At 45.8% G+C, this 27,501-nt stretch overlaps 1 protein-coding gene across 1 annotated transcript in view; it reads left to right on the plus strand.

The window, feature by feature from the left end:
• Positions 1–667: 667 nt before the first annotated feature.
• The window catches only part of MB21D2 (Mab-21 domain containing 2), a 56,559-nt gene continuing 29,725 nt past the window's right edge, over positions 668–27,501 (plus strand). The window contains exon 1 of the mRNA XM_035334695.1: positions 668–905. Coding sequence (XP_035190586.1) covers positions 695–905 — 211 coding nt within the window. The 5' untranslated portion in view covers positions 668–694. The remainder of the gene's footprint in view (positions 906–27,501) is intronic.

The following is a 27,501-nucleotide window of genomic DNA, read 5'->3' on the forward strand; positions in this document are numbered from 1 at the left end:
AAAATGACTTCATGTATGTGTGTGTGTGTATATACACACAAAACCTACGGGACGCCTTGTGGAGCCAGAAAGGAATAAACACAGAATGCCTCTGGGAACATGTGGGAAGAGCAGAGTTCCAAGAAGATTATTAACCCACTTGCAGGACAAGGCTTTTACTGAAGTTTACATTTCGATTTAAATTAAATAAATAAACAAATAAATAAAGGCATCTCATTCTGAGCCGGAGCTCCGACCCCAGCCTCCGCACCACCCCCCAAAACCCACCTCCCCCGGCAGCGGGCGGCCCCCGCGCCGCTCCGGCACGGCTCAGCCCGGCTCGGCAGGACTCAGCCCGGCTCGGCACGGCTCGGCACGGCTCAGGCCGGCCTCCAGCACAGCGGCGGGCGGCTCGGCGGGGCCGCGGGCGGGCGGGGGCAGCGCGGCCGCTTGTTGAGCGCCGTGCCCGGCTCCGCTCCGCACCTCCCTGCGCACGCAGCCCCCGCGCCCGGGCTGCTCGCCCGCGTTCTTCCATTGCACCATCGTAAACCCCTCCTGTGTGCGTGTGTGTGTGTGTGTGTGTGTGTGTTTTTTTTTTTCCGCCCCCCCCCCCCCCGGGGGGGGGTGGTTTTTTGTTTGTGTGTGTTTTTTTTTTTTTTTCCCCCCCCCCCCCCCCTTCCCCTTTTTTTTTTTTTTTTTTTTTTTTTTTTTTTGCATGAAGATGGCGGCGCCTCTCGCCAGCAAGGCAGGGTCCGCCGGCACTACCAGCAAGCCTCCCTTCCCGGAGCTGGATTTCCGATCGGGAGCGAGGGTGGAGGAATTGAATAAACTCATCCAGGAATTCACCAAGCACGATCAGAGGGAGTACGACGACCAGAGAGCCCTGGAGATCCACACGGCGAAGGACTTCATCTTCTCCATGCTGGGTAGGGCAGGGACCGGGGACGGTGGCGGTGCCGCTCGGGGACCTCGGGGACCTCGGGGCAGGGCTCCCGGCCGTGCGGCAACGGCAGAGCCTTCCCCTGCTGCGGGCTCTCCGGCCACGGGGCCGCTCTCACCGCCAGCAAACTGTTTTTTCCTGGCCCTTCCACCTCCCCTTCGGCAGTGCTGTGTGTGTACGAGCAGAGAGGAAAAGCAGGGTGGCAGAGCCGGCCGGTGCTGGAGGAGCACGCCGAGCCAGCAGGGCTGCAGGCGAGGCGAGCCCGAGCCTGAGCCTGTATTGTTTTCCCCCAGAGCTATCCAAGCTGTAGGAAACACTGATTTTTATTTTTATTTTTTTTTTTCCACACGTTTTGGTTATTAGACCGGCTGAGCAGGAGCATCCTGTGAGCTGCGGTTCTTGCCTGGGTTGCAAAACTTGCTGCGAGTGGAGCAAGTCAGGTTGTGGCGGGGGAGTCCTCCTCTGCGCGAAACTTTGAATCGCGGGCAGGGATCCTGAAACCGGGGTGAGACACGTTGGCCCTTGCAGAAATCACCTGGGCTCTGGCATGACTAAGGCTTATTAAGATTAGCAGCGGAATGACGAACAACTCTGGTTCTGTAGGCATTAATTTCCCGATAAATATTTACCTTATTTTGACTAAGATAACTCAGAGGAACGAGAGCCCTCGAGATACAAAAGGATGCTCTTTGCTTGCAGGTTGGAGTTTAAATCAGTCTTCTGGATTTGAATCGATATCCCAGCTGTTTCTGTGTGTAAAATAAGAACACAGGTAATCAGCAGGTGTGGCCAGGGAAGGGTTCTTTGTGGCTTGGAGGTGCACGTAGACTCCTGAAGCATATGTGACACGAGTCAAATGTATGGTCTGTGTGTACACAGTGAATAACCTACATCACTTTTCTCACTCAGCAGCACAGAGCTATCCCATTGTGATCATAATTATTTTCTGTATCATGGGGGTACCCTACCCCAGAAATAGGTCACTTTCTCTGTAGCCATGAACATACCTATGCTCACCAAATGACCATTTACCTGTTCAGCTGCTTATCTTATAAAGTACTCAGATAAGTGTAATTGTCTCCTTTGGGATTTGCACAGACTATTTTGTTTATTGCTTTTTCACCAAGGGCTGGACAGGATATAACAGCCTAAATTTAGCTTGAGAACAAGGACAAGAAGTTGAAAAGTCAGTAGCATGTATATTTATAGCTGCTATTATAAATGTTTCTCCCTTCCTGTTTAAAAAAAAAAAAAAAAAAGCTACTTGGTTGCAACAAAGTCTGCAGGATTTTTGTTATTGAGAACCTGATCCCATGGAAGTCATCCACTATTATGATGTGATACATTTTTCAGTCATGGCTTTAAATAACTGGCTGAGGAAGCAGGGCTTGATGAGATGAAGCAGAGAGGACAGAAAACAGTGAGAACAGCAGTTCTCAGTGTGTGGCTGCTAGGTAGAGAAAGCTTGATGTGGTCCTGTTAAAGCATTGCTTGCCTTTGCAGGGGACAGGGACCACAGCATTTTTTCCTGTCTCACTGGCAGGAATAGGCAATAGAAGAAAGAGCAGGTTGTGGTGTACCTTGTATTTCTGCGGGTGCACCCTAAGGGCTTGCTGTTCATGAAAACAGCCTTGGGTTGTTTAGAAATAGCATAGATTAACGTGGCTGTCTGCTAATGTAACCGGTGGGAGATAAGCATTCTTCAATTTTCAATGTATAGACTAGAAATGGGTTTAAACAGAAGCTATATTTCTATTGAAGTTACATCTCACAGTTAGCAATGAGACATGTTTCTGTAAAAAGACAAGTCCTCAGGACCAAGCCCAGGACAGAAATAGAGACGGGGTATCTGAGTCGTCTGCCTTAGACCCAGAAGTTACATTTGTAGATCAGACCTTTCTTAGCCAGAGAGGCTCTTAAATCTAAAATGATTTAACTTATTAATAAATAGCTCTTTCCCCTGTGCCTGATCCCTCCCATACGTACTGCTCTTATCTCATCGGGTGATGATAGGAAAATTAAACGTAGCTTTTCTGATTTAATTACATTGGTCCATAATTCATGGATGACTGATAGGCGAGCAGACTTTGCACAGATTCTCAGATGCTTGTACTCCGTGTGGCTTGCCCTCTCGCTCAGATCTTGGCTTTCTGTTTATATTAACTCATTTTCTTCTGTGTGCTGTCATGCACTGCTATTAGTGACTGAACTATGGGAGATCTCAAGAGCTGTGCTACGATAAAATTAGGGAGGGGTACTGCTTGTCATGCCTTTGTCCAAAATGTTGTGCTCCAAGCATTAGAATAGGGCTGTAAATGACCTGGCTATTGGTTGGGGGAATTATTTTCTGCATGTAGACGATTCATGGGCATCCCATACTTAATCACCAAGACCAACCATATGGTCCTGCCTGCACCCTGCCCTGAAACAACAGGTGGCTTTTGGTGCCTGTGCTGGGTAACCTTCCGTACTCATGCTGAGCTGTGCCTGATAATTACTTGTCTCCAACACAGGTATAACTGAGCCTCAAGGGAGGGGAGGCTGCATTAATCAAGGAGTGGAGGAACGAGAGTCGTGTTGTGGATGGTGGGCTGGCTGGGGTTGACTGGGAGACCGAGTCTCTGCCTGCCAGTCGCAAAAAGAGCCGATTACTTATTCTGTCTGTGACTCTAGTGGTTTTTTGTGCTTAAGGAGTGATAAAGGGTTATTTTTATTGAGTGATAATGTTACAGATGATGCTATTTTGATTTTTAAAGCACTTTCTGCAATTGTGATGAGAGCACAGCATTAATATTGCAAAACCTTTTAGGGGTACCTGACCTTGAGAGTATTGTTCCTGCAGTACAAGTGCTTCCTGGAAACTTATTTAATAAAGACTACCTGTCTCTTTCTGTTCAGCACCTAAATAAAAAACTGTTGTAAAGCACAGATGTGCTAGGCTTAAAAAAAAAAAAAAAAAAGAAGAAGAAAAGGAAAACATATATTATGCTCTTGGGAACTAGAACACTGCATATTAAACAGCCTCTTGAAATTTCCAGTGCTGTTGCTGTCTCACAGCAGCTCATGCTGTTAGGGATACTGACTCTCACGTTTTACTTCTTAACAAGAGGAGACAAAAATAATAGAGCAAGGAGTTACGAACAGATACAGACCGTTCCTCCACTCTAGGCATGCACTGTCATTCAGTTGTCTAGAGCAGTTCTTGAGCTCTTCAGGCTGGTATTTTGTTTCTCTTTCCTATCATGAGACTTTTTCTGCTCTGTAGAGTCAGAACAGGGATGCTCAGAGCGTTTCATGCCCTTCCCCTTGCTCTTGTTGCTCTCTGCCCGCGCCGGGGGGGGGGGCCCCCAGATTAGGGAAAGGACTGGTTCAAATTGGTGCCAAAGCGACCTTTCCTTTTGAAGGCCCCTGGTGTATCTTTTTGGTGCTCCAGCAGCCGCACCTCACTTGCGTGGGACAGGACAGGAGCTGCACACCCCAGCGCTGGCCCTGGGCTGCCGACAGGCTTCACTTGGGGACTGGCAGCCAGCTGCCACTCCGAGCTGCTGACAAGACCTCGAGAGAGCTTGTATCAGCACCTGATACGGGAGAGGTGGGGAGCCTATGCTGAGAGCGTTTCCTGGCGCTGAGGTTTGATGATTCCTCTTTCCTGGGGTGTTTTCCTGGTACTGAGCTGGGTGTGCCAGCAAGTGTTTGCGATGGAGGCAAGTCGTGGCGGAGGCAGAGCTGGTGCCAGCAAAAGCCTTCTGCTGCCAGTGCCCGCTTCCCACATGGAGCGAGTTACCCTACTGGCCTCTGCGTCTGCAGCAGGGCTTCCAGCTGCTTCTTGGACTGCAGGGGCTCTAAAACATGTGGTGGAGGTGCAGATTGCTGTGCTGAGGACACAGGTGTCCTGACAACAGCTTGCTTTTATTAGCATCTCCTACAAGAGAGGCATTTCGTGGCCTCCCTTGTGCTGGAGGTCTGTATATCAGGACAACGTTGGTAGTGTGACTCTGTGTGGATTTGTGTGGCGTTTTTTCCTGTTGCCTACCTGGTGTAACTTGCTGATGAAACCTTCCATTATAGTCTAGATTTCAGGCATTGTTGGAACTGTTGCCTGTTCGTCTATGATAAATCACAGAAATTCTCTGGTTTCTGTTGTGGCGTCGAGCTGATGAAATAGCAACAGGATTGGTGTGATCTCTCTGGGGTTAAGTCTTTTGTATGTGTGCACCTTTTCTCAAGAGAGGCCAATCATGACAGGAGCACACTGTATACTCGGAGGCCTATGTTAATAAAGGCTCCCTGCTGGCATTCCCCGTGCTGCTGAATGCATAATGCACAGCTGCTAAAACCAGCCCTACTGTACTGCAGATTTCATTTCTGGCTTCTGGTGGGTCCCCACTCCCTGCAGACCATAGGTTTCTCTGCCTGTATTTGAGGTTGTGTTTTCTTTTCTTTATTATATTTTTAAGGGACAGGGTGCTATGCTGGCAGTATAACCCTAGCAAGGCATCCATAGCTTCAGTTGGCTGGAGCTATCAGAAACCAACCATTTTCACCTCCCCTGGGGATTCTGTCTCTGTTACCAGTTAAAAGGGATCGCTAGCCTCCTCCGTCTCTTTGTTTGAAGGGGTTGCTCCCCATGTGCAGTGAAAATAGCTTGAACATTTTCTCTCAATTTATTTCAAGAAGCCTGTACTTCACTTGCTCAACTACTGTTTTGAAACATTAGGCTGTGATGCAAAGTATTTAGTGTAATAGCTAGGAACATGTCCTAAGGGCACAAATTCGACTGGCAGGCTTGTCAGGCTGCCCACCGCCTGTTCCTTCAGTCTGGGGAAATATTTGTAAAAGATTTGGGTGAACACTTGCCAAGCCCAATTATATAATTATGTTTTAAGGGCAATTTTATAATTATAGTGGAGGATGGTAACCAGGATACAGGAGTTGTTGGGTTTTTGACTTTTCCTTTTTTCTTCTACATGACTTTGCATGAATGCTGGAACATTTGGAGCAGCTCAAGTCAGAAACCAGTTGTTCAACTTTCTTTTCGGCAGCTGATTGTAGGTGAAGCTAAATAAAGGCATGTGCAGCACTGCTCAGGAAGGCTGGAGGGCATGTTTTTCTGTAGCTTTGGTGATTTATAAGACAGATGTGTAGTCAGAGAGGTAGAACAGCCTGCAGGCAGAGTCCAGCCTGGAGGAGGCTAGGTGGTAGTCCTGCCCAGTCTTCTCAAAGGGAGCCCCTAAAGTTTTTTGGATAGTGGGGATTGTCTTTCTTCATTTTGGTTTGTCAAAAGCCAGATTCCTGCTGACTTTAACAATATCTTGTACAGGCAAAACTTTTGCATCTTTTCTCAGGCCTTGTCCCATACAGCCTTGCCCCTGTGCAGGTCCCAATCCTTTGGCTGCAAGGACAGTTTTCCCAGGCACATCTCCAAAACCCATCCCTGTTCTTTTTCCTCTGTCCACGCGGACCCTCGATGTCTGTGCTCTGCAAACTAAGTTAGGTGGGAACAGTCTAGAAATAAATGTGGTTCAGACCAAGAGATGAGCTCTCACTTTCAGCTGAAGGGGCTTCAGTTGCCAGGGTTGCCTCAGCACAATGCTCTGAACGGTGACTGAGGTGACAACAGAGCTCCAGGCATGTCTTTGTGAGACCCTGTGGTGGCAGCTGCAAGTAGAGGTCCTGGCATGGACCTCTCAATTCTCTTGGAGTCTAAGAAAAATGGACTGCCACTGAATCCATTACTTATGTCTAGCTGATGTGAGTGTGTGAACCTGATCGTTGGACTATGTAGGTGCTAACTTGGAAAGTAAGAGCTGTAGCTTATTTGCTATGAAAAGTGAGCTTTAAGAATTGAATGCATTATGCAGGGCGACATTCCTCCTGAGCTGGGTTTTCCCTTAGCAACTGAGAGCTGGACTGGGTTAAGTTCCATATTCTAAAGTAAAACCATCAATTCCGTCCACTAATATCTTGGTGAGATAGCCTCTGAAAGAGGAGTTAAAACTTCCTGAGACCAACAGTCCATTCATCACAGGACGCGCTATATTACATGCAGAGTTTCTCTAATTTGCCTGTCTGTAGGGTATGACACAAGCATGAGAGTAGATGGAGCTGTGGGTAAGGAAAGGGTATCTCCCCTGGTTTTCTTAGCAAAAGCAGACAACCTACCACGGGAGATAAAGCAGAAGGCTGCTTTGGATGCTGCACTTGCAGAACTTCCCTTATTGAGAAAAGAGAAGTGTTCATGCATGGGAGCAGGGGTGAGAGAGCTGAGAAATGACCTTTAGATAAATATCTCAAATTCTTTGCCTAAGTCTTGTTCAGATCACTAGTAATGTGGTGTGAGTTCAGCAGGCTGAAGTGAAGCTTTATTGGAAGCTGCAGCTATACTTCATAGGTTCCCCATCCCACCTATGGATTTTATATCTGGTGAAGTTTTATGACTTCTGTTAGCACAACCCTGTCTTCCTGTCTAACTATGAAAAATATGGGATTTGGCTTCTTTCTTTTGTTAATGCAACTGGAAGGCAGATTATGAGGCATTCAGAATAAATCTTTCAGCAGCAGCTGATGTTCCAATTGACAGATGCTGCTATGGATTTTCCTTTCTTTTTATTGCGGAGAACTCTGCTGTCTGCTTTCATTTCTACCATTCTGCTGTATTCCATTTTATTGCAAATAGGAATTGTCCTGGACTGAGTGGATTAGTACTTCAGCCAACCTGGCAGGTTCCTGAATCATGTACACCCTCGTCAGATAGACTTCCTTTAGTTCTTTCAAAGCACTGTTTCAGTGACTTTCTGGAATTAACATCTGCTGTAGTATTCAGTTTGAGGAAGATTAGTTCCATCCCCCCCCCCCCCAGCATATTTGACTTTTGAGCTTTTAATAAACACTTGATGCTAAGGAAGTTATTACAATCCCGTTAATGCATTATATTTAATCTGTCAGACAGTGTAATTTTAATCTAATTGAAAGTATTTAATTAGAAGGTGGTTAATGCATTTTGTTGTGAGCATGCTGTTGTAAAAAGTACAATTTGCACAGCAGCGAATGGGGGCAGTTCATTCCTTTAAGGTTCCTAACATCCTCGCCTTTGAAAAAGCAGTGGCAACTATTCCCGCCCGCTTGTGGTTAGAGCTCTGGGCAGAAGTTTGCACAGCCCTGGGTGGTTTCAGTTTGTAGAACAGGAGGTGGGTGGAATCCACTTCACCCAAAGAAAATCACTCTTAAACACTGAGTCTGGACACCCTAGAAGTATGTTCCATCTTTGGCTGTCCCCCAGTTCACACAGCAACTTTCTGAATCTAATAATGTGGGACCTCAGTGCTACTACAAGGCTTCCCCGTCGCTGCTTCAGCAGCTGGTGAAAGGCGGGGAGCACTGTGGTATTGCTGTTCTTCATCTTGGAGTAGTTTAGCCGTGCAGCCCTCTGAGACTACAGCTGGAAATGGAAGTCTGCTTTTGAGAGCTTCAGGGAGTCTTCCAATAGTGAGGACGGGTAGTTGCTCTGCCATCGAGTGTTGATCTAGTGGTGGCTTTGAGATCAAGTACAGCTCAGCTTCTGGGAGAGACGTTACAACCTGACAGGGTTAGGCAGTTGTAGCAAGTAATCTCATTTTATTCTGAAGGGATCCCAAAACTCTGATAAATTAGTTTAAATAATACAGCCTGGGTACAGGCTGTATGATGATGTAATTCGGCAGAGTCTGGCAATGCCAAGCAAGGAGAAAATGCCAGACAGAGCTGAAGCTAGAAATGCTGCTGAGGTAGCTGTAAGAAACTGGGACAGAATCATTTACTTTGTCCTGTGACACCTTTCTTAGGTCATGATTTAGATGAAAAGTAGAGGTTTATGTGTGGGATGTTGTTGGTCTTCTTAGATCTTCTCTACTGTGGCTTTCAGTCAGACCACGTGGAATTTCCTCCACCCACTGTTGGAGTGAGGGTTCATAGATGATTTGGTCCTGAATTGCTGAGTAGCTAGGGAACGCTTCTCAGCAGTTGCATCCAGAAATAGGTAAGTTGGTTCTTGCTCTGTTGCAAAAACAGTTAGGCCATGTGACTTTTCTGTTCTACAATTACTTATTTCAGCTCTCCTGCTCGTCTTGTAGGGTCTTTTGATGCTGTTCCACAGCTCTCAAGAACGGATGTTTTTATTCACTGGTGCATATATGACCTGGTTTAGAAAATCAGATGCTGAGGCTGTGTGGAAGGGATTGTATTACAGAACTCTCAAAAATATTAAGGCAAACAATGCAATCAACTTCTGTGTTTTTCCCTTCAGACTTCTACATTTGCATTTTAATGGCTCTCTTGGTGATGCTTTGGGTGATCCTGGGACCCAGTGGAACCTCCTCTTGGAAAGGAATCCTGTGCTAATAGCTCTGGCTGGGCCTGATCCACAGGGCAGGTGCTTGGAGATACTTCATGTTTGTTTTATACCTCACTAATTAATGTATAACTTAGTGGTGTAACAGCAGGAAACCTATGTCTGCTGACACCTCATGATATAATGATTTAATCCTTTGTGACACAGTCCTGCTGAGTGTCAAAGCTGATAACTCTAATCTCTGTCCCTAGCTCGGTGTGACAGGAACCTGCTCTAGAGGACATTCTGCAGGAGCTTGTGAGCTCTTGTAGGTACTTTGTGACTGATTCGTGTGAACTCTTTTTGTACATTGCCACTCTTGAATGTGATTGTCCAGCACTGCCTGGTGCACTAAGGAATCTGGAGCTGAGTGCAAGCAGAGGAGCTAACTGATTTCATTCAGATGAAATAAGGCTTGTCTTGGAAGAAGGAGGAGATAGATACCCTAATCTGCTTCCAAATACACTTCTTCCTTTGCCAGCATTCAGAGTGGTGTGGTTTTATCGATTCAGAGGTGCTTTAGCTCACTGTTCTCATATAATTCTGGAGCCTGGGTATGGATGCGGATCCATACACAGGGATAGCTGTACCGCTATTCTCCAGGGATCAGACCCTGTCATACAACCAGTACAGCTTGCTTCTGTTCCAGCATGGACAGTGAATTACTGTTTATTTTAATCTTTGGGTTGAATGGTATTCATAAAACAATTTGCAGCTCTGCAAATAGAGGAGGGAATGTTGCTGTAACAACTCTTCAGGGGCTCTGTTGCCTTCTGCCTCTGCAATTTGCCTTTTGGAAGTTGCATAAAGTGTGGTGAATGGCAGATCAGGTGTTGATATTGGCCCCTTGATATTCGGCCCTCCAAGCTTAAGTTGCTGAAATGTCTGTATATCATTGACAGTAGGGCAACCAAGTAAGCAATCACTACCTTAAGGAAAATGCAACTCTCTGAAAATGCAATATCTCTCTGAACAAGCTGCACCATTTGAATTAAATGCCTGATGCATTTCTTTTCCTGTGTGCAATCTGTAATGCACATCTAAGTGCAGTATTGAGAAAAAGGAGCTATTAGAATTTGCCCGAGCATCTGTCAGAGAGGTTTGTTTTATGTGCTAGCTTGTCTGCAAAAGCTTGACCCTGTACTCCCAGGTTTCCCCAATACCCTCTGAACTTGAATGTGTAAAGCATGCAGGTGAGGCAGAAGTGTTACCTGAAAACAGCCACTTTGGCAGAGTTGCGATACCAAAAATGACAGTGTCTCTGCAGTTATTTTAATTATCGGGGGGGGGGGGGCCCCCCGTATGTGCTATTTAAGCACAGCATTCTTTGAGTCAGAGCTGGAGACATAAAAGCTACAAGTTAGTCTGGAAAATTAAAGGGAAAAAAGTGATTTTGATCTTCTTAAATATAAATCCTGGCTCTGGAAACACAGAGCACTCCTGAGTTGCTTTAAAAGCCAGACAGTCCCTCTTACTCCCTCACCAAAGCCGCAGACAGGAGGTTTAGAATCATCTCTGTATCTAAGCTGCTTCTTAACAATGCAGGTAAAGAAATTGATGTCTAAAAATTTGCTCTTATGCTGAGACCGGTCTTGTCAGACATCACTTGTGTGTATGAATCACCTCACTCTAATGTGCCAGTACGTGTCATCGGGGCTCTCAGCTCTTTGTGACTAACCCTTTCGTTACCCTGGGAATGTGTACGTGTCTTTATGTATGTACGTATGCATTCCTTACTTTGCCCAAACCAAATAATTTAGGTGACAACAGTCTGGTAATCAAGGGCATTGATGACAGTGCTTCGGAGCGTAGGAGAGGGCTGTTGAGAGGTGGGGTCACTGAGGTTTGCAGGTGGAGGGCTCCTCCTGTCTCAGCAGAGCAGTTCCACTGTGGCACACAGCCCTGCTTGGCGAGGCTTGCAGCAGTCCTATAGAAGAGGCTTCTATAGGAACGGGGAGAGACAAATGAACAAAACCCCCAGACCCACAGCGTGTCCATAGACCTCCTGTTGTTCTTAATTTGCGTCCGTAAATGGCACTGCTTTCCGCTGTTGTGCACCAAAACAATAATAAATAACAATCCTTAGCATTTATATACTACTTCACAATTTTCAGAGTGTTCAACACACATTAAGTAATTCAGCTGAGATGCAAATATTCTCTGAGCAAAGCCACTTTTCTTGCTACCAGGGGGACCTTTCATTACAGCTGGGACAAGGCTTTTCTTTTTCCCCTTAACTGGAGCTGATGACAAGAATCCTCTATACAGGGACTGTCTTTCTTCCTGACGTTTCTAAGCATTTGCATATATCCCCGTTTGCCCAGGAACTGGCCTACTCCCAAGTCATATGTGGCACTATTAAGAAAATTATGCAGCAGGCTCGCCTGAAAGTTCTGTGCTACAAACACGCAGGCCCACAGTTAATGGTTTTGAGGTTTCAGATGCTATTGAGTTAGCAGAGATGTTGATCCATTAAGTGCATCTCTGTGCTTGCATAAGGCCTTGGGGGAACACCATCTCCGGTGGACCTCAAGGCTGCCTGTACCAATGGCCTCGCAGCAGCTCAGGAGGGGAATAAACTTCCATCAGTTCTGACTACGCTGGATCATCAGAGCATGTGCTAAGAGGAATTTAGGATGCTTTGTGGATGGCGTTGGTCCATGTTTCTCTTGATCCAGCACCTGCTAGCGAATCAATCTGTCTTTTGGGGGAGGAGAAAGCCCAACAGAAGGCCTATTGCATGGTAAGGCATTTGGGGAGAGATAAGAGACCTCATGTCCGTCATTCACAATCCTGAATTCCAAGCATGGGGCAATATTTGCATTAGCATGAATCCAATCTCGATGGCTTTCAACTTACCTTCTGTCTTGGCATTTTGTCTCTGTGTCTAGTGCTGGTGATGGGGAGTTTGTTACATCTGTGAGCTGGGCAGGACTGGCTCCAATTTTATCTGGGAGAATGGCATCTCTTTTTAGCATCCCATTAAAGGTCTAGGATATAAGCATCTTTTCTTATCTGGTTACGTAATAACCTGCTTTTAGGGATTTATTTTGGAAACAAATATTTGGTACTCTGTAAAATGATGCCCAGCGCTGTAGAGCTGCTGCATGCGTTGTAGTAATAAAATCTTCCTAATTCTTGCAGTTTAGCCATAACGAGGTGGCACTTCTGGATTGCCTCTTTGTCTAACCTTGTGGTAACTTTATTTTTAAGGAGTGATGGCTGCAAGTCTGACCTGAAACTGATTCTGAAAGAACAGCGTAGATTGTAATTTTCACCCCAATGGCTATATGTGCATGAACACCATCAGCCTCCTTGTGACCTAATTACACTGGGAGGTAGCAGCACATTTTGGGATCAAAACCCTCCTCTTGCTGCAGCTTTTCATTCAGCTAGCAGTGCATGGGAGAAGAGCAGCATGTTTCTTTCAGGTGTTGATTTCTCTTTCAGTGGCTTTGATATCCTCGTTTTCTCTTTGAAGTTAATGTGCAGATTGCTAGGTAGCATCACTCAAAGTGACTGACTGAGCTTTTGTTGACTGTGAAGATATCTCCAAGACAACCCATTTCCTGGTCAAACAGCACATTGGCTTCTTCCACAAGACGTTTTAAGGGAGTTGGTCAGCTGAATGAGCAAGATATTTTAACAGTTTATTATTAGCAGTGTAGCTGCCAAATACAGCTCAGAGTCTATGGCTGAAAATGTTCCTGTTAAACACTGCGTAAGAATAGCTTAAAAACAAGGACTATGCAATTTGACTAGCAAGCTGATTTGTCAGGGAACTTCTACCAAATAATAGAAATTAAATCTCTACGTTTGCAGTTCATTTTCTCCACTTGCTGTTTGTGTTCCTCTGCTGGAAGCATGGGGAATTTGAGGACCTTCATTCACTCATACCTTATTTTACAGCCTGGTTTCCCTGCTACATTTCAGCTCTGTTTTTTCCAGTGTTAGTGTGCCATATTTTTTCTTAAATGTGCCCAGAAATTAAATGTTTATTTCCATTTCTCTTCTCTAAAACTCTGAATGTTTTAGTGACTCCTTCCCATTCTGAAGTTAGGATAAAATAAGCTTAAAGCACTGGATATTGTTTTCTGTTTTGTTCCTTTCTCCCACTCCCCTTTCTCTCTGGAGGAGCAGTATTACTGGACAGTTGTAGAGCACTTCCAAGTATTTTTCATCTGCATTTCCAAATTTTGTCTGTGCTTTTTTTCCATAAAATACTCCCCTACACATTCCATTTGAAGGGACAAGGTCCAAAACAAAATTTTAAAATGCCCACATGTTTCCTGCCTTCCTTGCAAGCCTTGTCTGTATCGCCTTGCTGAACAAACCCCACCTTTGTCTTCGCTTTGGAATGAGAAACAAGCGGGCTTGTTGATTCCTGCTGCATTAACACGATCCTCCTCCCTCACGCTGATGTGGTGGTTATGGGGGGGGGGGAGTGGGGTGGAAGCTGCTTGCTGCTGTTTTCATGAGACCTCCCAGGAGGCTGCTGCAGTCCGGATCTCCTGCACTTTGGCCGCAGAGACCTTACAGCACTTGCTTGGGCTGTAAGGGCTGGAGGAATGCAAGCAGAAACCGCTTTGTGCAATAGTGGGTGGGGAAAGGACATGGAAGGTGCCAGGCTGAGAATACTTGAAGACTTCCAAAAGCAAGCCCTGGAGGGGCAAGGAGCCCTGACCTCTGTCCCGTGGCACATCTGAACCTGAACTCTAAGCTAATAACCCCTGAGCCACCGAGCAGCCTTCTCTGAGCATGCCTGCCCGTGCCGGGGAATTTCAGGAATGCGGACTTCAGCACCGTGTGGGGCTGCCGCTGCTCTCCCTCTGTTCAACCAAGAGCTTTAGAAACTGCAGTAGGGTTCGTATCACCACGAAAAAGCCCCATTGTGGTTGTTTGCAGCCTTCTTTAATTAAAGATTTATTTTCCTGGGTAAAGTTCCATTAGAACAGCAGGAGCCTACATCAAAAACGCTGCAGAGAGGCCTCTTCTCTTCCCTGGCACAGCACAGCTTCACATTGCTCCTTTCACCACCCCCCTCCCAGTCCCTTTGTTTTTAAGGCATTAAAACTTTAGTGACTGGGGTATTAAAGAGGCTGTAGTTAGTGGTGTATCGCCTTAAATTAAGGGGCAATTGCCCTAAGGAGGTAAGAGGAGAAAGTGCATGCATAGGATGGAGGGAGGTGGTATTGCTTTTGAAAACCTCTTTTTGATGTCCCCTCTGTGTTAAAGCAGCCTCATCTTTAGCATCCAGCCACTTGAATCCTTCCTGTTGAAGGACGTGAAAAGGTCAGGAGCTAAGCTGGTCACACAAAACCCACTACTTGCTTGGCTGTGTCCACAGCTCTGTGCTTTCTTTGCCATGTCAGTGCCTCGCACAGCAAGGAACCGTGAGTCTGTGGTTTTGTTTTCCAGCTACAGGTATGGCAGCAGGGGGTGAAGGAACGGGTCCCTGTCTGTGTATCTGTTGGATAGGTGAGAGGTTCCTCATCCTGTTGGCTTTGGAAACCTGCTGAGACAGGAAGGCAGAACAGTTTGTGTCCTGAGCACAGCAGAACAACCGTGTAGCCAGCATCCCTTCAGCAGTGATCTGGGAGTGCCACCCCAACTGTGAGCACGCAGTGCCTGTACATGCAGGCATTCCGTGCCCTGCTTGATAACCTGGCAGTGATTCCAGCTGTCTGAGATGCTAAGAACAGTGTGAGAAGTAGATTGGACCCAAATGAGACCCCTGAAGTAAAATGTAAGGTTATTTTTAGGGTTGTTGCAATTCTGTTCTGCATCAAGAAGGCCAGCGCTCCAGTTTTCCACTACGGTTCAGGATTTGTCTGCCTTCTTCCTCATTTCTTGTCTGTACCTAATCTAACTGGCAAATACTGGTTGCTTGAGCACCTCGTTTCCTGACCCTGTGTCTTAGCATCAAAGGTGCTGGAGAAGGCCGTGGTTTGAGACAATCCAGGGTTTGTGTTCTCTGTAAAATACTTTTGTTCTTGAAGTTGTTCTTGATTGCCTTGGAGCAAAGCTATTTCTGTCCTATCGGTGGCCTGGCTTGCCAGCTGAAAATGTAAGGATTTATTATGCTCTGACCATTAAATTTTAAACTGCTTTTAATGGTAGATGTTAAATCACTGCTGTCCCAGTTCCAAGCTCTGTGCAAAACTCCCGAGTTCCTAGGAAGGCATTTCCCCTGCCAGCAGCCTGTGACAACTCTTGCTTTCTGAGGACAGCAAGGAGCTACAGGGCTGTTCGCGGGACAAGCAGGTTTGGCAGGGGGCCCATGTGCTATCGGATGGGTGGCTGGGCCAGTGTCCGTGTGTACTGTGGTTTGCTTTGTTTATCCCAAGAATGGGCATCATACAAAGTCATCATCCAGCTTTAGCCTGGTGGGAACTGTTTGAGTCCAGCTCACCAAACAAGACTGCAGAATTTTACTGCATGCTGTGGCAGAGTTCTCCTGAGCCAGTGCTTGACTGAAGCAAGATATCCCCACTCCTCAACAAGGTGTATAAAACCACTAGCAGTGTTTGCAGTGATGGCAGCTGGAAGTAAAGCTCTGGGCCAGAGTAGCCAGAAGCTTAAAACCATCTTTGGTAATTTTCCTCTTACAGAAGATCAGTGCTCTCTAACTGTAGGGTTATTTTACTTTGCTTGCAGTGGGAGAGGCAGGCGATGGTAGAGAAAGGTTGTGCTGAACCAGGGGTTAAAGGAAAACCACTTTCAGCAAGCATGCTTTCCCTGAGTGGGTCTGCCCATCTCGAGAGAAATGGAGACTGTCTTTTTCTCTGCTTATCCTCACACCTGTAAAGTTTGAACAGACCAATCTAACAGTGCTGCCGTATGGCTTCTTCCCATATTAGAAAGGAAGGTGCTGCACACAGATATCCCGGTGTGCATGCGTCTGTCTGTCTGGACCTGTCCCATCAATTAAACAGGAGCTGACGTCATATTTGAAGGTCAGCTGTTTTATAACCTAATATTACCATTTTGTTTCCTCTGGGCTTATTATCCCCCTCCAACCTGCAGCTCGGCACCATCTGGTGCAGCCACACAAGGGAGAAAGATTAGAGGAAAGTAAAGCAGCTTTGTTCGCTTCCCCCATTGCTTCCGATGTACAGAGGAGTCGGCAGTCTCTGACAGTATTGAATTTTAAGTGGTGGGAAGGGCTGGATCCTGTTAGCTGTCTAAAGGAGGGTGAAATAGTCTGTGCTTACCAGCAATCTGTCAGGAAGTGTCTTGTAATTCCTAAGTGACTTGCTGTGGCCGCAGAGTGCATTTCGTTGCATTTTATTTTATATTTAAATAGTCTTGTTTATTTATGAGCTGTTTTTGCCTGCACCCGTATTTTCCGCACCTGCAAATTGCCAAAAGTGCTCCTAAATGATGTGTACACACAGTGCTCACCCAGACTACAGTCTGAATGGATACTGAAGTGCTGTGGACACCTGAAGTGCACTTAGATCCGACAGAGCCACCAGACTGACACAGCACAAGCATGTTCTGCCACACAGGGAGAGCTTCATCTGCCCCAGTGGCATCTGTCTGCACAGACCAAGGAGATGTGTGTTCACTTGTCCATCCTCAGCCTCCCTATGAAAAGGCTGTTTGCAAACAGCATAGGTTATTTCCATCTCATAAACAAGAGGGGTTGTGTCTTTACCCTGACTCCCACCCTCTTTTACTCCATCTATCTGGAGGTGTGATCACTGTCCGTCCAAACTGCATGCTGTTTCCTGTAAAAGCAAATTTATTTTCTTTCCAATAATAAAAGATAATAATTCAGGAATTCTGATCTCCTAGGCCGGCAGGATTACTTGCAAACTAGTATCTTATTGTTTAGCTTCAATGCTGCAAATTTTGCATCGGGCTATTTTGAAACAAAATGTCTCTAGCCATAAATAACTATTATGTGTTTAGCTGTTTGCAAAGGAGAGCTAATTGATGTGCTTTGGTTGGATACGAATACACGAGCCAAGTAATGAAGGCATTTGGCGGACTGTGATTCATGGCATGTACATGGCACTGTATCATAAAGCATATAAAGTGCAAACAGACTTTTTGTCGTCTGCCATTTCTTTGCTGCTATGTAGCATTCTTCCAACCTGCTGTTTTGGCAGGTCAAGAATACTTTGTACAAATTCCTAATTCCTGGAAAGAGAGTAATTCAGCTTGGAGGCTTTGGAGGAGGTTCATTTTTTCTCATACATTTAAGAAAAATTAAAATGAACTTCCAGCCCTTGCCATTATGTAGAGAATCTTGAACTAACAACGGTAGACATTCAAAAAAGGGAGTTTTTCAAAATTCAAAGAACTCAGAGTTTTTCCATGTTTTAGGTAGGCAATTCTAAGTGTGTCCTTCATTCTTCAGCTGCCCATCGGGATGGTTAGTTAGATCTGAATACCAAGGGCACTGGTAGGCTAGGGGTCAGTTCTGTGGTGCAGGAAGGCTCACTATAAACACTGGGCTGGTTGAAGTTGATGGTATAGCAGCAAGGATGCACGTGCTTTGTGTACAGTGGGTTAACAACGTGGTGTTCCAGGCAATGTGCATTTTTTCCCGGATTATTATGGAGTAACTTTTGCTTTTGGCTTAAACAGCTAATTTAGTTCAGATAGTTTGAAAGTGAAATCAAATTAATAAATAATGTCAGCATTTGAATTTGATCTTTTGAATTTGATTGCTTCAGATTAGTTGTGCTATTTAACTGGGCCAGTTACATAGGAGTAACCATGTGCAGTGCGTTATGCGAAGAGAGACTGACTGAGAGTTTACTTAATGCCCTTTTAACTGGGCTGGGCTTTTCAGGGATTCCTGGTTGTTGCTTCTGTAAGGGAAACAAATCTGTCTTGTAAAGCAGTATCTGGAACCTCCAATTTGTAACAGAAATGCATTTATGTCCTTTCACAGGTTTTGCAGCTTAACTGAAACAAATGGTGGCATGTCCTGTTAGATGCCTAGAAAGGTGTTTGCTCCTTTTTTTTTTTTTTTTTTCCCCATATTGCTTATAAGGCCATTCCTGAAGTCATTTTGCACGGCATTCTTTCCTTGATCACTCTATCCACTGTAGTTTGAGACACACATTGCTTGCTGTCCAGACTGGCTCCGTTTTTTCTATACCATAGCACTTCATTATATATATAAAAAAAGCCCTTGAAAGAAAAAACAACAAACAAACAAAACCTCTTTATGGTTCACCAGAAGGTTTTACTCTTTTTTTGCAAATTTGCTTTGTTTTCAGTGCCCAATGCAAGAGGAAAGGAAAATTCATTATTTTTTAATTAATATTATTCAGTTTATAACGTGTCTTTTCAACCTAATATGCTCCTAGACAGATCAATTTTGTACTGATAGTGATGTCTCTGAAAAGATCTCTCACTTTTTGTTTCAAGGACAGCATAGGCCAGCATCTCTTGGTTTAGATCATTGTGAAATCCCCTTATCTGCCTGTTCTTACTTTATTTTTTTTTCTAACTCTTGTCTTCATTGGTATTGAAAGCATGCAGCCAAGGTTGATGAGGATGAAACTTAAGCTGTGTTCAGTCCTTACTTAACTCTTTGCTGCTTTTGTTTAAGGAGGCCTGTGACTGAGCAAAGCTTTTTAATCTCTTTTTGTTTGTTTGTTTTTCTTTCCGTGACAATGCAACGAGGAATTTTAATCTGCCTTTTGAAGAGCTGAGGGACCTGAAATGGTGTACGGTGCCTGGTGGTACTGAGTGCTCTGCAAGGAGCTGGGGCTCTTCCATCTCTTAGACTTTTCTTCTGGAGGACAGATGCATACACCTTATTTTTACCACAGGTGACGATGTACATGCCAGATTTCCAAATGTTAGGCTTCAAAGAAGAGATGACACGATAGCTGGCTTTGCTACAAAGATTTCTGCCCCAGAAGAATGTTCTGCTGACTGACATCTTCACGTAGCTCCCAGTGCTGCAGTCAGAGGAGTACCCACACTCTGGTGGGGTCTTGGCAGAAAATGAACCAGCCACATGGGTTCATCTGATACACGTCTGGTCATGCCATCACAAAAGTGTCAGGTTAATGGTTGGCAGTAGTGCTTGAACGAGCATATCATGTTGAAAATCAGAGGCTTTTAGTTTATATTGCCGGTACCAATCAGTATTCTTGGATGGGGACAGAGCCCTGTAGTACTCAAGTCTGTGTGACAATTAATAGGACACAGTTTCCTTTGCTTTGAAGCATGTCCTTAGGATAAAAGTAGCAGAGGCATTTTAAGTAGCCCTGCAGCTTGTGATCCTTTGTTAACTTTTGCTTTCATTGGGTTGTTTTAACCATTGACTGAACTGTTGGCTTTGACTCTTTCTTTGGTTGCTGCTCTTCGTACCTGAGCAAAAATCCCTGCTGATCGTCTTTTGGAGGTTGTCCTACTTGTTCCTGGAAGTTCTGCTGAGGAGCTTGGCAGGGCTGTGCTCACTGTCTGCAGCGATAATTGAAGTGGTTTAGTGAGTTACGGAGAATAAACTAGATTGATTTCTCTTTCTCAGCCTGGACTAGAAAAGCTGATTCCCTCAGTCTGCTGTGTGCTCAAGGCCACAAGCCAAGCTGCTATCAATTTTACCTTCTCCTGTGAAACTGTTGAAGAAAAGATGCTCTCCAGATCACGTGCGTGGAACAGATGTGGCTTATATTACTACATGATTCAGCTAAAAGTGGTGCCCGAACATCTTCCAGAACTCTCAGCTGGCTTTTGAGTTTAGAAGGGTAATAACTCGATCAAATGGCTGGGCTGCGTCTGTAACTGCAGCCACGGCAGGAACAGTTCCTTTTGGTTTAGCAAAGGTCTAAGAGAAAGGTGGGATGAGAGGTGCACACAGAGGTCTTGCAATAGTCCTGGATAGTACACAGAGATACTTACACATGGTCTGTGCCCAAGTTAACACAGCTTCTCCCACTCCAGGTATTTCTTTATTGTCAAATACCATCAGCATACAGATCACTGGGGTCTTGTTGGCCAACTGTATTTCCTTCCACCTTCTGCTGAGATGGAGGAAATTCTGTTTTCATAAATAGATGTGTGACTTAGCTCACCTATTTTTCCCTTTGCAGTCATATCTGGCAGCCTCCCAGAGAGCTGTTGGAATATTTTTTTTATTATTATTATTTTTTTTTTTGGGGGGGGGGGGGCGGGGGGCGGCCTATATATATACACAGACTCATGCCAAAGATGGGACTGGGTAGCTGCCTGAAGTCTTGCACTGTAATGACACTTCTGTTTGTTAAAGATTTGCTTATATAGAGACTGAGAAGTGCAGGAAATGACAAGTGCTTAGTCGCATTTAGTCAGTATCTTAGCAGGTAGCTCTTTGGACTTTAGTGCTGATGTTGTAAATTGGGGCATTTCAACTCCAAACCAGTTTAAGCTTTTATTCAGGGGTTAAGTCCAAGGACCTGTGTGCTGCTCTTGGTGCCAGGGGAGTCCCAAAGAGCAGAAACTGGCAGTTTGGCAACCCATAATAAGGAAGTGTTAAGTGCCACTGATGAACAACTGAACCAGATGTGTTCTGCTTTGCAGAGGGAGTTTGTGGTGTATGCAGAGTGGCAAATCTTGACACTGGGGAATGGGGAGTCTACATTTTTGTGTCTGTGATGGTCAGAAGTCCCATTTATGCAAAACTATTGCAGGGTACCACCAGCTGCCTCCATCAGCCAGACCACGGGGTGCTGGTAGCCTGGCACATAGGCGCATCAAAGAGAAGCACAGGTGGCGGTGGTGAGGCTTGTCTCCCCTTCTTAGTCCAAGAAGAGCTCCAGTTCTGTCAACTCTTCTGCTGAAATCTATACCATACTCTGCCCTTAATAAAGGGAACTGTAGGAAGAGCTGTGGTTTGTTTCTGTGACTGCTGAGTCAGGAAGGGGTGGAGATGAGAAGTGCAGAGCTGTCATTATGTTCCCGTGGGAAAGCTGTTTGCACCTTGACACAACAGTTCCTCTCTGTGTCTGCCTCTGTCGGAGCTCTCTCCGTGGTTCAGCAGCGCTGCCTGCCTTCTCTACAAATTAGGATTTCTTCCTATTGTTCTTCGGGTTTGGACCGTAGACTGTAAACCAGATCTGCAGTGCCAGTGAGCAGAGCAGCTGACACAGTGCTCTCTGCTCGATGTTCTGGGTACATCTCCTGGTAAACTGGGAGAGACCAAGCGTTGGGCTGCCACAGGCCGCGGGGTGCAGCCTTGGTGTCCTGTGGGAGATGGCAGTCCTTCAAGCAGCGCGTGGTGCTCCCTCAGCTCTGTGCCTGTACACCCCGACAGCTCAGGGAGCAGAGTTTGCATGTTCTGGCTTGCCACTTTCTATGTAATTATTAAATAAGACTCTTGGGGTCCCAGCTGTGCCTCTCTCATTTCTTCAGTGTTTGATGTTGTATCTGATGTTCTCTACCCAGCCACTAAAGACTTTCCTTCTGCTTAAAGTGCAGGGGCTGGTGCTTCCAAAGCAGGAAGCTTGCTCTCCTTTCAGGTCTGTAAGGCCAGGCACTGTCAGCAAAACCTTGCAAAGTTGCTCTCAGTTTATGCCAGGAAGGCTCTTTCCTACCTTCACCTGTGCCTAAGCAAAAGTTGGCACCAAGTGGCAAATTGACAAGGCTTATACGATGAGTGTTTCACTGGCAAAGCTCTGTTAATCATGAATCACACATATCTCTTCTACCTTTTGGCTGTGCTGGCAGAAGACCTAACTTCTGGGTTGCTACCAAATTCTCTTAAATGATGGAGTACTTTGTGGTCCCTTTAATGTCATTCAGAACGGCGTGCACACTTCGATGCTAAACAGCGAAATGCTGCATATTGCAGGCTGAGGTGTGAACTGGTAGGTTAAAAACCACCCAGTTAGCACAAAACCCAAGCCTGGGTGGATGCAAAGATGAAATAAAATGTATTTACCAAGCTTGTGTTTACTTTCACCACCAAGATTTAAAATGGAAGTGTGGGTGCTCTTTGGATAAAGAGGCTGTTTGTGTATTCAGTGTGAAAGTTTCCAGTCACTTGCACTCTGAATAACTTGCAGCAGCACCAGGAGTTTGCAGTTCCCTTCCTAGCTCTGTGACCATTGAATAGTGGAGAGGATGCAGTGGGCTAAGGACACAATTTGGAGAAAATTCATTTCTCCCTGCCCCACCTCTTCCTGTGAGCAAAAGGAGGGGGAAGGCACAATGAAGACATCTGTTCCTTTGAACCCACTCACAGACTAGCAGGGTAATAAAACTCGGGGAGAGGAGGAGAACCTATTGCTGCTGTTCAAGTGGTTGGTAATTGCTGATTGTTGAGCACTGAGGGGGTGAGCTTTTATCATGTTGACCTTCTTACAGGATATTGAAAAGAAGCTGGCACTGACCCCTGCCAGGATTTAAATCCAGAAGCCTCAGAATCCCTTTGGGCCCCTTTCAGAAAGGAAGCAAATCTCCCTGGTAGCCACGCTCTCCTCTCTGCCTCAGGGTGGGTGCCTCTGCTGTCCTGACCCCGTTTCTGCACTCTCCTCTCCTCTCCTGCATGAGTCTTCTGCTACCTGTATACAGCCATGCTCTGGGCTGCAGCAAACTGAACACGACTTCTGCAGAAAAAAAGTTACCTTGTCATCTGGACCCAAAGCCTGCCCTACCTCCCACCCACATTTTGCTTTTCTAACATGCAGTGCCTAATACCTTGTAGCCGTAAGCCCAGGGCTGCGGGGCCCTCCCCGTGGCCCCCACTCCTCCTGTCTAATCTCATTGTGCTGCTTAGTCACAGCGAAGACCCCTCTAATGGGTTTAAGCGGCCCAGCTTCGTGCTCTGCCTGGGCCAGTTGATGCAGGAGATCAGGTTGCACACATCTACTGCTTCACAGTCCTCCCGTTGTGTCAGCAGGTGCACGCATGAATATTAGGTTTCCCTCTAAGTATCATATCTGGAAACAAAAGCTGTCTGGTAAACAGCATGGCAAAAATGCCAAGGGGAACCATTGATCTCAGACCCTTTCATGAGCTCAGCCGCAGAGTGCAGAGGCAGATGGCACCCCAAGAGTTTTCCCAGGCCCTTAGAAGTGTCTTAAGGCATAATCCGATGGCTGTAGCACCCACCTGCACCAATGAGGTTGATGGCAGGCATTCTTATGTTGTGGATTTGGAGTCTCCTGTGTATTCCTCCTTGATATTCTTCCTTAGCTAGGGAGGAGCTGTCAGAGAAATGGCCGTCTGGAAGATGGTGCGAGGTCTATGAACCTGGGATGTTTGTTCAGGGTGGGAATGGCTCTGCCCTAACCAGAGGTAATGAGCAGGCAGCTGTGGGAGAGAAGAAACATGGCTTTGAGCAATGATGTGAAAACTGGGAGCCAGGAGCCTGCCAGCGGGTATGCGCAGAACTGACCGAGTTGGACAGGAAAAGTCTGCTAGGGGTGTAACAGACACAAAGGTGTCTCTGTGTGAGTGAATGGGATGGAAACCAAGCTGAGCCAAGCAGAGGCTTTCAAGATGAGAGAGAAATTCCAGAGTGAATTGAATGAAATGGCCATGGTCTTTGTGCATGCGCCCCTAGTGATTACGGCTCTCAGCACAGCTGGATGCTGCAGATACACAGTCCCTGAAAAATTTCTCATACGGCCTTATAGAACCAGTCAGGAATCTCTCTGGCCTGTCAGTTTCTCTTCCAAGGTGCAAGTTTGATGAAATCGCACAGTGGAGGAGAAATGGGGACCTTCTTAGTGTAGGTAGGACTGGAGCATGGTGATGTGACTAAAACTGATGGGATTTTCTATTTGGGGATAGGCGTATTACATGGTAGAGGTGAGGAAGGAGTATAGGAGCCACCAAACACCTCCCTAAATGTTAACAGGTGGTGTAACCTGAAGGGAAGAGATGGCTCTGCAAAGTAAGAGTACAAATAGCCTGGCCTATGAAGTCGAGCAAGCCAGCAGGGCTAAGCTGTGACAGTGCCTGGAAAAAGTGTGAGAGCCAAACACTGTTAGAAGAGGGGCAAGTGAGGCTGATAAAGCAATGAGCAAGAGAAGCTGATGCTGAATTAATCTTATGAGCTAAATAGGAGTTTGTTCCTGAATTAAACACTTGAAATATCAAGCAGGGGAGACCACTAAGTAGCTAAACTTAGTTTCCCTGGTACGCTCTTTCCTACCTTTACCTGTGTCTAAGCAAAAGTTGGAACCAAGTGGCAAATTGACAAGGTTTATATGATGAGAGTTTTGTCCCACACCTTGGGGAGGACCGTCTGAGTGCAGGATTGAAAAAAACAAAGAAACGAGAAAAAAACCCTGTGTTTCTCCACCCTCTGTTTTTATGTCGTGGAGCTCTTGAGGTGCTCTGAAGGACCTATGGAGACAGGCTCAGCCTTAGCAAGAGGAGGGAAAACCCAGCACACTGATGTATCTCAAAGCTCCAGAGGAGGCAACAAGCGCCTCTAAACAACAGAGTGCTGCTTGAAGCCAGCACAAAAGGGTGTAATATCTGCAAGAGCTCATCAAGGGAGAGGAACACAAAGCCAAGGATGTAACTGATGGAGGCAGCCGTCAAAAGCAGCATGCATGTAAAAGTCTGTGGGCGAAGTGAGCAGCTGAGCCAGAGAACGATGCTACCAGGAAACTTTCTGAGGTCAGGGATGAAGCTGTTCTGTCATTAAATACGTGATATTACCACAAGCTGATCTTATTATGCAGATGGCTACCGTAGCACTTACACACTATGTTTGCTTAGCTTCAGGGCAAAGCTATAAGCAAAGGCAAGAAGGAAGGGAATGAAGGTCAAAGTTTCCTTACAGTAAATGAATAAAGGTGGTTACACGTGAGTGGCAGGTCCCTCAGTGCTCAGTTGCAGCACATTCCTGAGGCTGGTTTAGTTTTAGAATTAACAGTGACACAAGAAAAATAAAATAAGAAAAAAAAAAAAAAAAGAAAAACCACAGGTTAGGTAAAATGGGTTACTCTTGTCTACCCAGTGGGTACAGGCTGATAGACCTTAATGGGCAGTTTGGAAAAGGCTTGATCATGTGTGTTACTGTCAGGAGCTCTCTTTCTTGAAAAATACTGCTTATCTGGAGTAAACCTAAACAAGAAAACTAGATGGGAGCAGAATTTACAGTCGTATTTGGAGGAGGTTACGGCACTGCCTAGTAGAGATGATAATACTGCCCATTCACCTTTGTGGAAAAGAGAGGTTTTAACACTGCAAAGTAGCTTGAATAATTTTTATTTTTATTTTTTTTTCACTAAAGCAGCTTTTCTGGCAACGCAAACATTGTGCAGCATAGTTATACAACGTACTATGTTCTGTCCTAGGGATAGAGGAAGAGACGCCATGGATTTGGTTAGGATTGTGTAGTGTCTTCCAAGCTGACAGGATCACCAGGAATCCAATCTGTGCTGAGTTTGTTCTGGAACAAGACAGGCTTGCTCTTTCTTTTCTCTATTGATCCCCAGCCGGTTCTGAGTCTGTAGTTAAGATTTCTATGCACCACTGTTAAGTATGGGCTCTACTGCATGCTGGGGACTTAGAGGACACTTGAAAGGAAAGGCTGGAGAAACAAAACCTGTGAAGTATTGCTCTTCTCTGTCCCTTTCTTGTAGTGCTAGCCTTGGGCCTGAAATGTCCTAGATGGAAAAATCGCCTCTAATACCCTCGGTGCTGTTGGCTTTATGGAAATGAAATCTCTGTGCAGCAGTGCTCTCTCTTCACTCTGCCTTTCAAGACAGTTTGGTGCAGACTGCTGTGGTGCTGCTGGAAAGAGCAAAGGGTTGCAGTGGTGCCCTGAGAGCCGCTGCCTGGCCTTGCTGTAGCCCAACAGGCTGATGGCTGGATGTGAAGCTGTCAGTTACGACTCGGTGTGCTCTCAGGTGTGAGTTTTGCCGTTCACATTAGCCACTATGTGATGGGCAGAGGAACATCTCAGCACCCTGCTTGTCATCTGGCTGGCTATTTCTTATTTCAGAGCTGTGTTCAGTCTCGTGGTGTTTCTGAAGTTGCTTCTTTTTGCTTGACCTCAGTTGTTAAATGGAAGTGCTACTGTGTGGGTAGACTTGGTCAGGGTGTAGGGAGGTAACAAATCACCCAGAGAAATGGACCTCAGATCTAGGATTCTGCTTCAACAAAAAAAAAAAGAAAAAAATAATGCTTTTACTAGGGCTGAGATTATTGCCCACAGATTTTTCTTCAGGTGGGAGTAGAATACCCCCATGGGAGTACAGGACAACAAGCTAGCTTTTGAGACAGCTTGGAGTTGGACAAGCAGGAATTTGTTTTTGCTGACATCCGGATTCTTTAAAGCAAGTCCAACTAAAGCCCTCACCATGGATGGGCTCCCATCCTCTTCCTCTTCCAGCTCTCTGCGGGGTGGGCTGGACAGAGAAACAGTTTTTTGCTAACAAATCCCTGTATCATCCCTTTTGCCATGACAGCATGCTTCTATTACAGCTCTTCTTACAAATCCCTCAAATATCAGCTTCAATTTAGCAGTGCATGGACCAGACAGACTACGTTTGTCAGTTCTTTCCCCTAGAGCAGGATCTGATTAGCCAGCAGTGCTAGAAGGGATGTGTGTGCCCTGTGCCTTCCTCCCTTTGCTCCATCCTCTGTTATGCAATGGGATTTGTCTGGGCTGATAATGCTGATATCGCTCACAGAAGCACCCTGCCTGGACCTGGCATTGGCTGGGAGAGACGATTCTTTCTGATTGCCAGACCTGGGCCTGAATATAATCTCCTTTTCCTTCTAAAGAAGCAGCAGAGAGGCCCAAACCATTGAGATAATTCTCTAGAAAAGCAGCAGCTTAAAATAATGAACTCCTGACCTGTGGCGTTTGCTCCTCTGTTTTAAGATGAGTCTCTTCTTTGTGCTAGCCTCCTTTGTCCCCTGACCCGAATGGTAGTGAGTGGTGTGGAGAAGGTGATTATGACAGGGCTTCTGTCTGTTTTCCGCACCACAGAGGAATGACAGGCACTGATAAACTTACTGGGTGGCCAGTAAAATGCACGCAATTCCCATGGCCTGTGGTTACAGAACAGAGCTTTTTGTCCCTGGCATGTAAAGGACAAAATATAAACAGGTTTAAAAGGAATTGTGCAAATTCAGAAAGGATTTATCTGCCAGGAGCTATTTAGTATTTAGGAGCCTGCATGCCAAAACCTTGAAGCCACTTGCTGCCTGAAGCTGGGGAAGGTGTATCAGAGGAGGTATTGCTCTAAGCTTACTCTGATGTTTTACACCTTCCCCTGATGTTTCTCCTTGCCAC

This window comes from Oxyura jamaicensis, chromosome 9 (assembly GCF_011077185.1).
Source record: "Oxyura jamaicensis isolate SHBP4307 breed ruddy duck chromosome 9, BPBGC_Ojam_1.0, whole genome shotgun sequence".
NCBI classification, from domain to species: Eukaryota; Metazoa; Chordata; class Aves; order Anseriformes; family Anatidae; genus Oxyura; species Oxyura jamaicensis.